This window comes from Cricetulus griseus, chromosome 5, assembly GCF_003668045.3.
Source record: "Cricetulus griseus strain 17A/GY chromosome 5, alternate assembly CriGri-PICRH-1.0, whole genome shotgun sequence".
Taxonomy (NCBI): Eukaryota; Metazoa; Chordata; class Mammalia; order Rodentia; family Cricetidae; genus Cricetulus; species Cricetulus griseus.
Window position 1 is genome coordinate 103899529 of NC_048598.1, and position 8771 is coordinate 103908299.

General features: G+C 48.4%; 1 protein-coding gene across 2 annotated transcripts in view; it reads right to left on the minus strand.

The window, feature by feature from the left end:
- Slc24a4 (solute carrier family 24 member 4) overlaps nucleotides 1–8446 on the minus strand; it is a 134065-nt gene extending 125619 nt beyond the window's left edge. For both annotated transcript variants that reach the window (XM_035445738.1, XM_035445737.1), the window contains exons 1-2: nucleotides 8317–8446; nucleotides 6181–6291 (exon numbers count right to left, since the gene is read on the minus strand). In XM_035445738.1, the coding sequence (XP_035301629.1) occupies nucleotides 6181–6291; nucleotides 8317–8446 (241 nt within the window). The remainder of the gene's footprint in view (nucleotides 1–6180; nucleotides 6292–8316) is intronic.
- Nucleotides 8447–8771: the final 325 nt, after the last annotated feature.

Sequence of the window (8771 nt, forward strand, 5' to 3'; positions counted from 1 at the left end):
GTGTCTCCCTCTTTCTCTCTCTCTCCTTTTTGTTTCCCCTGGGTGGCCTTGCTCTTCTCACCTGCAGAACAAGAGCATCAAGAGGCCCTATATAAAGGGTTCTTAGAGGAGGTGATACAGAGTATGTGCCCAACACATGGTGGCATGGGGCATCACTGCCATGTGCTAGGTACCACTTAAGAACTTCATCTGCCAAGTGGTTTAAGTCTCACAGCAGCCTGGTAAGGCGGGTAGGAACTTCTATTATCCTCATTACAAAAGGGAAAACTTGAAACTCAGAGATTACATAACTTGTTCAAGGTCACATCGCTAGTAAGAAGCAAGCTGGGACTCAAACCCCAGCGTCTGCTTTTACCACACAAACCACCATCTCCAAGACGCACAGACCCGAGCCTTTTCCTACTCCTGGAAATCTCTGGACCTGTCCAGCACCAACTCATTTTGTTCACAGGTGAGAGAGGTAGAGGAAGCCCAAATGCCAACAGGTAGTCTTGGTACTGCTAACAGTAGATCACAGACTTCTGCCTCCCAAAGCACTGGACCCATTTGGCCCCATCCAGCCCCCCAAGCAGCAAAGAGTAGGTGCACTGATGACAGATTATGGTCTTCCTCAGTTTCCATTTGAGATCAGGTTGGTGGCTCTGCCACCACACTGTCCTTGTAGTCTGTACCTAGCACCTCCCCACCCAAGCCTAATGTTCTTTTTGCAAGTCAGTTCCCCTCCTCTTCTCCTCCTCCTCTTTATTTCTTATGCCTTTGGCACCTCTGCTTCCCTCACAGGGCGTCTATGAGACCCGCCGCTGGGGTACCTGTCCAATGACATCATCTATTCCTGGTCCAGCTATAGTGCCAGCTCCTGTTGTTATGCCCCTCCCCCACATCCTTGCCCATCCTGCACATACTTGTCTTCACACCTGCCTTCACTTCTATCCAGTAGAGAAAAAAAAGCAAAGGCAGAGTCACAAAAGCAAGTGGATCACGAAGCATCCCCCATCCAATACCGGCACAGCTCTTCTGCTCCCCTGAAATGCTACAAGCATCATCTTTAGCTTCTCCCAAGTTGGTCATCAGCCTGCTCCTTCCAGCCTTCCTCCCAAGGGCCCACAGCCAGCAGGCATTTCAGAATGTATGTCCAAAAGAGGAAACCCCAACACAACACAGCAAACTCTACAGGAGGACGGAACGGCGCCCCCCCCCAGCAGCAATGGGGAGGGGGAGAAGGGGGATGCAAACCACCCTCCTCTCTCCTTCACCTTCCTTTTAAAGGTACAAGATACCAGAAACTCAAACTACAGGGTGCCACAGCTGAAAATGAGACATTTACTCAATCTCCAATGTGGGGATGGGTGGGGATAAGCACAGGGGGAGCCTGGCTTCTCCCAGTTTAAACGGGGGCGGGGGGGGGGGACAAGTAAAAATGTTCTAATAAACTATCCTCAGAATTTGAAACCCTCCAATATAAGACATAGCAAACTAAGAAATGTTTGTTTCCACAAGAGTAAATGTTTAGTGACACGTGTGGTTAACTCATCCTCATTAAGCTCCATCAACAAAATGGCTTCCCAGTGCTTGTGATACCCCAGCTCCCCCTCATTGCCAGAGAGAGCAGGTGACAAACCAAGCAGGTAACAGTCCTATGACCAGATATATGACATCATTTGGAGGGGATGCCTTTGGTTATATGGAGTGGAAATTAGGGTTAAATGAGACCATGACGGTGGGGTTTCTATGATGGGTTAGTACCCTTATATGAAAGAGAAGGCCCAGAGAGAGAGGAGGGGGGAGGAGGGGGAAGAGAAGGAATTTTAATCATTTTTTCTCACTACCACAGTGAGCGAAAGGACAGCTCTCTCTAAGGCAGGCAGGCAGGGAGCCCTCACCAAACCAGCAACTTGATCTTCAATTTCCCAACCTCCAAAACTGTGAGAAAGCATCTGCTTAGCCACTCAGCCTGGGGTATTTTGTTAGAGTGGCCAGAAGTAGTAACTAAGGAACTCAAGGTCTCTGTTGCTTATTACTATTGCACAGAGCTTGCACACACACAGACCCCTGTCTGCTGTACTGCTTGTTCCGTATAGACCAGCAGTTCTCAACCAATGGGTCATGACCCCTTTGGGGGTCAAATGGCCCTTTCACAAGGGTCACCTAGACCATTGGTAAACACAATGATTTACATTTTGATTCATAATAGTAGCAAAATTACAGTTATAAATTCTCAACAAAAATGATTTTATGGTTGAGAGTCACCACAGCATGAGGAGCTAGCTGTATTAAAGGGTCACAGCATTAGGAAGGTTGAGAAGCATTGGTACAGACTGAAAAGAAATATCTAAGGCCTGGAGGCTAGAGCATGCCTTCAAACCTCTGAGGGAAAATTATGAATTTTCTATAGACTTCATTGGCCAAAATTAAGTAATTATTTTTATTTCCCTCTGTGAAAAATAAATAATGTGCCGGGCGTTGGTGGCACACGCCTTTAATCCCAGCACTCAGGAGGCAGAGGCAGGAGGATCTCTGTGAGTTCGAGGCCAGCCTGGTCTCCAGAGCGAGTGCCAGGATAGGCTCTAAAGCGACACAGAGAAACCCTGTCTCAAAAAACAAAAAACAAAACAAAACAAAAAAACAAAAAATAAATAACAAATACTTGGGAAAATTACTATGTTAAACCACATCTAACTTTTATTAAACATTCATACATGATTTTTCAGTGCCAGGACAATCAAAGGCAGAGCCTTGTGCATGATGGGCAAATATTCCACCACTAAGCCATGCCTTAGTCTAACATTCAAATACTGATCAAGCATCTACCTGCAAGTGTCCAGCAGCACTCCAGGTCATGCTCACTGGCATCTCGTGTACGCATGACTCAATGGGGACCTTGTTAGGATGCGTATTCTGATCTAGTAGGAGAGATGGCGAGATGGTGCTTCTAACAGGCTCCTGATGATGCCCCTACAATGAATCTCTGGGGCCCGACCTTGACAGCACCAACTCTGACTTCTTGGAAACACCTATCACACTCTTGAAAAGCATGGACTCTGTCACACTTAGGAACTTCTAACCTGGAGCCCCAGTCCACCTTTATCACAGCAGCAGCCCAGGATGAAAGCCTTGGGTGAGCATCTACCTACCTGGTCCCCAAGTGTCCAGCCATGCTGACCCATAGGTGCTCAGCCATATGAACCCACAGGTGCCCAGGCACACAGCATCTTAGGTTCCCAGAGATACTAACCCCCAGGTGGAACTTGGAGAAGCAGCTTTGTTTGCTAACTCCAGATGTCTAGCCTGTGACTGAGGCCTAAGATAATCCAGAACCCAACACTCATCTGGCCCAACTAGTTGACTTAGGGTTATCAACAGAACATGTCTCAGGGTTCAGATACACTCTTTGCAACATTCAAAGCCTGCTAGGACATGAAAGTGGCCTTTTGGTGACCATTTTCCCATGCTAGAATACAACTGAGTCCAGAGACTCGGGGGAGCTGAGTTACAGATACCTTCTAACCTCTGAACCCATTCTCCAGTTACCAAGTCAATCATTTCCCGTGTTTGTTGAACTCAGTTAGGAAGGTTTCTGTCATTGAAACAAAGGCCAATCTCATCTACACCCAGAACCCCAGCTGGCCTCTCTTCCTCCTATGTGCACCAAAAAGGAAGTCTCCTTCCAGTCCGACTGGAGGTCTCTGTGATCCTTCATTGTTATGTGGCTTTTCTGGGTCAAGATCTTGTCCACTTTTCTTGGCTGTAAGCTACCTAATGGCAGGGGCTGCCTCTTGTAACCTACTTAGACATAGTCTGTGGCTACACGGGAACTGGCATAGAATAATAGCAAATGCTTGCTGAGATGTAAAATTGAAAGAGAGGAGGCAGAAAGGAAAGCTCCTGCCTGGCCTGGGAAGAGATGGGTGGGAGTCAGAAGGGTATGGTACTTCTTGTGGTTTGAATAAGAATGGCTCATACTTGGTCCCCACATTGGTAGAACTATTTGGGAAGGATTAGGAGGTGTGGCTTTGTTGCAGGAGGTGCGCCATGGGCTGGACTTGAGGTTTCAAAAGATCTGTGCCATTACCTGTGTGTGTGTGTGTGTGTGTGTGCACACGCGCGCGCATGTCTCTGTCTCTGTCTCTGTCTCTGTCTCTGTCTCTGTCTCTGCCTCCTACTTGTGGATCAAGATGTAAGCTCTCAGCTATTCCTGTTGCTATGCCTTTGCTTCACCATCATGGACTCTCTGAAACTCTACGCCCAATTAAACACTTTTTAAAAAAAAAAAAAAAAGTAAGTTGTCCTCGTCATAGTGTTTCATCAGAGCAATAGAAAAGTAACTAAGATAGCACTAGAAGTCAGGTAACCCAGAGATGAGATCTTTAGAATCCACTAAACTGGCCTTTATGTCCCCATCTTTACAAAAATCCCATGAAGACTGATGTATGTCACACATCGAGATGTGCTTTCATTTCATCATCTCATTGACTGAGACCTTTCTATGTGCTGGGCCCTGCTATGCATACAGTCAGCATAGAATGTAATCTGAGTGTTAATTATTGCTAAAGATGTGGGTGGTTTCTCACATTTCCCTCTCCATAAGACAAGGCCAGTCCTTCCTATGAGACAGAACACACTGTTCGAAAGTCCATGAATGCTTTTTTGACCAGACTGAAAATACAGGGACCACAGTAGAGCAGAAGAAAACTCTAGTGTTAGAAGTGGGGGCCCTGCTTAAATCAAGATGCCAATTCTAGAATGTCAGGTCCCTGGGATGACAGAAGGGATCCAGGACTACCTGTCCCTGGCCTTAGCGATTGAGTAAACACCTGGGTGGGAGCCAGGGCAGTACCTGAACTAAGAAGATGTGTTGGGAATGTCAATGGCAGCATGGTACCACTGCCTTCAGGCTCACCACGATGGTGGGGTGATTCAGAGACACATGTCCTGGCTCAATGGGGATTACAATGCTGCTTTGAAAGTCCTCGCTATTCCTCCATACCCCAAAAATTCTTCTAGAGGCCCTCTTGGGAAAGAGGAATTCATGGTGTTGAACTATATCGAAGCAAGACAGCTTAGAGAGATGACAGAAGCCTTCATAAGCACAAGGAGCCCAAGACAGTACAGGCACACAGACCAGGGTTCCAAAGCCAGCTTCAGTGTCAATGAGTTGTGAGACTTGTGTCTCTACCACAGACCTTTCCTAACCTAGAAAACACACCTCCTTACTGAAGCTGACATCAAAAGCCTGGTGCTCTGCATCTGAGCCCACTCCTTTGCCAGGGGGTGCCATCTCCTACACACAGCCCTTTGCAAGAGCCTCAGCAGATTCTTCAACCCAGAGCAGGCAAGCACTATTCAGTCTACTTTACAGGTTAGAAATCCCAGAAAATTGTGTGCTTTGCCCAGCAACTCCATAGAAAAGCCATCTACAGCAAGATCTTCTATTTCCCATTAGGGCTTTTGAATTCTTCACCTAACTGTATTCTCTTCACAAAGACCCCAAGAGATGATCAAGAGCAAATGCCCTAAACCTGCCCTATGAGAGGTCTAGGCAGCTTTCATGTGCCTACTGACAGCAGGTATACTCTCTACTCCTGTGGATCTTTGTGCTGGTTTAAGAGAGGCCTGCCTGAGCAGAATAGACCAGATGTTACCCCTGGGAACCTACCACCCAAGATACCCCCAGAAAAGCACATTAAAACTGCTTCCCAGAACAAGCAGAATCCAACTACCTGAGGATTTCCATTAGAAAGGAAGGGCCCAGGAACCAACACAGAGTTCTCCCTTTCAGTGGCCTGGAGTGTTCCCATCCTGGTAGAGCATCTCACCAAGATACCCTCCAGAAGCTATGGATTCATTGTCCCAAGGGGGTCATCGAATGCGCACAGTGAGCAAAGACACCAGAGCAAAGCCAAAGAATCAAGAGAGCAGGGGAATGCATCACCTTTAGAACAAAAGATACATTTTAGACTCTTGAGTATGACCTTCATAGTTGCTGGATAAAGGAAGCTCTTGTGTTGCTTAGCAGCATGGCTGATGTATATCTATAGGTTTCATTTCAACACCATGAAGCTACCCTTTCTCATTCAGGTTCCCAAGACAATCTTTCCTAACAATAGCTGGATCTGTCCACATAAGCATCAAATCCAATCTGGGTTAAATGCCTGAAGGAAAGGGGAGACCACATCTTCTTACCAGGATCTGTGCAGTTCTTAGCAGGCGGAGTTCCATTTATCGGTGCCATCAACTTTCTATTTCGCCATGTGTCTGGCAGAACATGTTTGCTAGCAGAAGCTGTTTTGTGGCCTGGATTGGAAAGAATAAGTCACGGATACCATCAGGTGAGCGTGATTCTTGAGTTCTCAAAACTGACCTTATACCTGTCCATAGAGCTAGGTCAGCCATAGCCATAGGCTATTTTTTAAATTATTTTTAACTATATGTATTTGTTTGTGTAGGGGTAAGCACACTTGAGTTCAAGTGTGCATGGAAGCCAGGAGAGTCAGATCTGCCTGACGCTGGAATTACAGGTGGTTGTGAGCCGCATGACTAGGGGTGCTGGGAATTGGCCTCAGGTCTTCAGGAAGAGCAGTACAAGCTCTTAACCGCTGAGCCATCTATCCAGCCCCAGGTTTGCTATTTCGAACCACCTGTAGGGAGTGATGTTGTGATTGGCAGTTTGCTATCACCTGCTTACACACAGTATTCTGTTTCCTGAATCTAATCCGTTGTGTCTAGTTTCACATGGGTCCTTGTGTGTTCTGACCTTGGACAAGACTGGGCTGGTCTCAGCTCCCATCACCCACCCCCACTCAACAAAGGATTTCATTAGGAGCATTAAATACTTTCTCAGTAAATTTGCTCAAGGTGGTCCCTACACCTGGATGGTTAAATTTGTGAGCTCAGCCAGCTGATGGTAGGTGGCCAGGTGTACACACTCATCACTGAGGGATCCGGTCAAAATACAACTCTGATTCAGGAGGTCCAAGGTGGAGATTGTGAGTCTGTAGTTTCAAACTCCCAGGTCATTATGCTGTGGTCCAGGGATCACACAGAGCCAGAGAAGGCATGGATGCCTCTGAGCAGAAATAGCTAAATACCCTAAGCTAACTCCTGATCTAGCAAATAAAATAGTTATGGCTTCAGACTGCACCCTAAGTATCCATTTACCTATCAGGATGCCCACTGTTTCAGCTGGGTAGAAATACCTCTTCCAGAATGCCTGCACCTCACAGCCTAGACATTTTGTTATTTCTTGTGTTTAATTGTCCAATTGCAAAGTATTGGGTATTGGGGTCTTAAAAATAAACTTTCTTTAGCCACTCTTTAGCCCTCTATCCCCAAATCGCAGTTTGGGTGTTGAAAGATAGTGGTGTCTTTTGCTTTTTAAAGTTTAATCAGGTTTCACTTGCTTTTCTCTTCACTGCATAGGTCTCTAAACTGTCCCAATACGCTATGTTAATGGGGCTTTCTAGCCACTCCAAAAGGTGCTCTCCCTCCGCTGTACCTCTGCCTTGGTGGCTAAATTGGCAACGCTTATTTTACAAGCGGGGACCCCAAAGGATTCACAGCACCCACCTCTGAACTATCTAGGCAGTTAATGTCCTTTAAAGACTAAAACAGGAGCCCAACTCCCCCTGAAATAGATATTTCGTACGTTTCTTTTCTTTCCCCACTCCTGAAATTTGCATGTTTTAACAGACTCTCAGATCGCCTTCTGCTTGGAGGAGTGTAGATCAGGGCTCTGCTAGCCAGCCCTCCCTTTCCGTGGGGATTAAGCGGAGTTAAGAGAAACGATGTTGGAACAAGGCAGCAGTCTCCCGCGGGGACAGACTGCCTCTCTCCGTTTAGGGTTCAGGGAGGAAACCCAGGCTGCCCATTTGGACCAGAGCGGTAGCAAGGGGAGAGCTGAGACCTAGCCTGAGACTCTGAGTCTCTAAGGGACTGAGCACAGCCTTTGCAGCCACGAAGAACAGGAAAGTGCACTTCTCCGTTTCACACACCCTAAAGCTGGAGGAGAATCTACCCCTGGGCCGCCCTGGGTTGCCCATTACCCCGCACACTCCAGGGAGAGGTGGTGCAGGCTTCGGTCCCAGCAACACACACCTACAGCCATCCGAACCCCAGGGAGCTTGAGCAGCTGAGCGGAACCGGCGCCACAGTCCAGCGCGTGTCTCAACCCTCCTGGGAGCGCACTACCACCCCCACGCCGGAGCGGGGAGGGTAAACACTGGGGACCAATGTGACAGGGAAGGAGCTGGAGCTGCCTTGAGGCTTCCCAGCTCAGGGTCCCCAACTCCCGGGGTGGAGAACATCCTTCCCCGCACCTACCCAAGCTTCCGAAGAGGCCAGACGCACAGCACACCAGGGCCAGTACGGCGCACACGAAGCCAACTTGCTGCGGCAGCATCTCTCGCCTCCTGCGAACTTTGCGCGGCCGGAGGGGTCCGCGAAGCGCCATTTCCGAGCGCTCGGCGTCCCTGGGAGAAGATCCCGAGCTTGAAGGGTCGGAGAGCTGTCGGTGGTCCAGCAGCTCTAGGGCTGCAGCGGAACGATGCGGGGCTCAGAGGCAAGAGGCTCCAGGCTATAGCTTCATGATCTGCAAGCAAGGCAGGCGCGGGAAGCTCGGATGAGGATACCGGAGGAGGGGACGCACTGCACGGCCGGAGCTCAGAGTTCGGCGCGGGGCTTGCGCGCTGCGGGCACCATGACTCCTTGGCGAAGAAACGACGTCTGCACGGTGGCGCTGGCGGCCTTGGCTGGTAGCTTTGGCGCAGTCCGGGCGC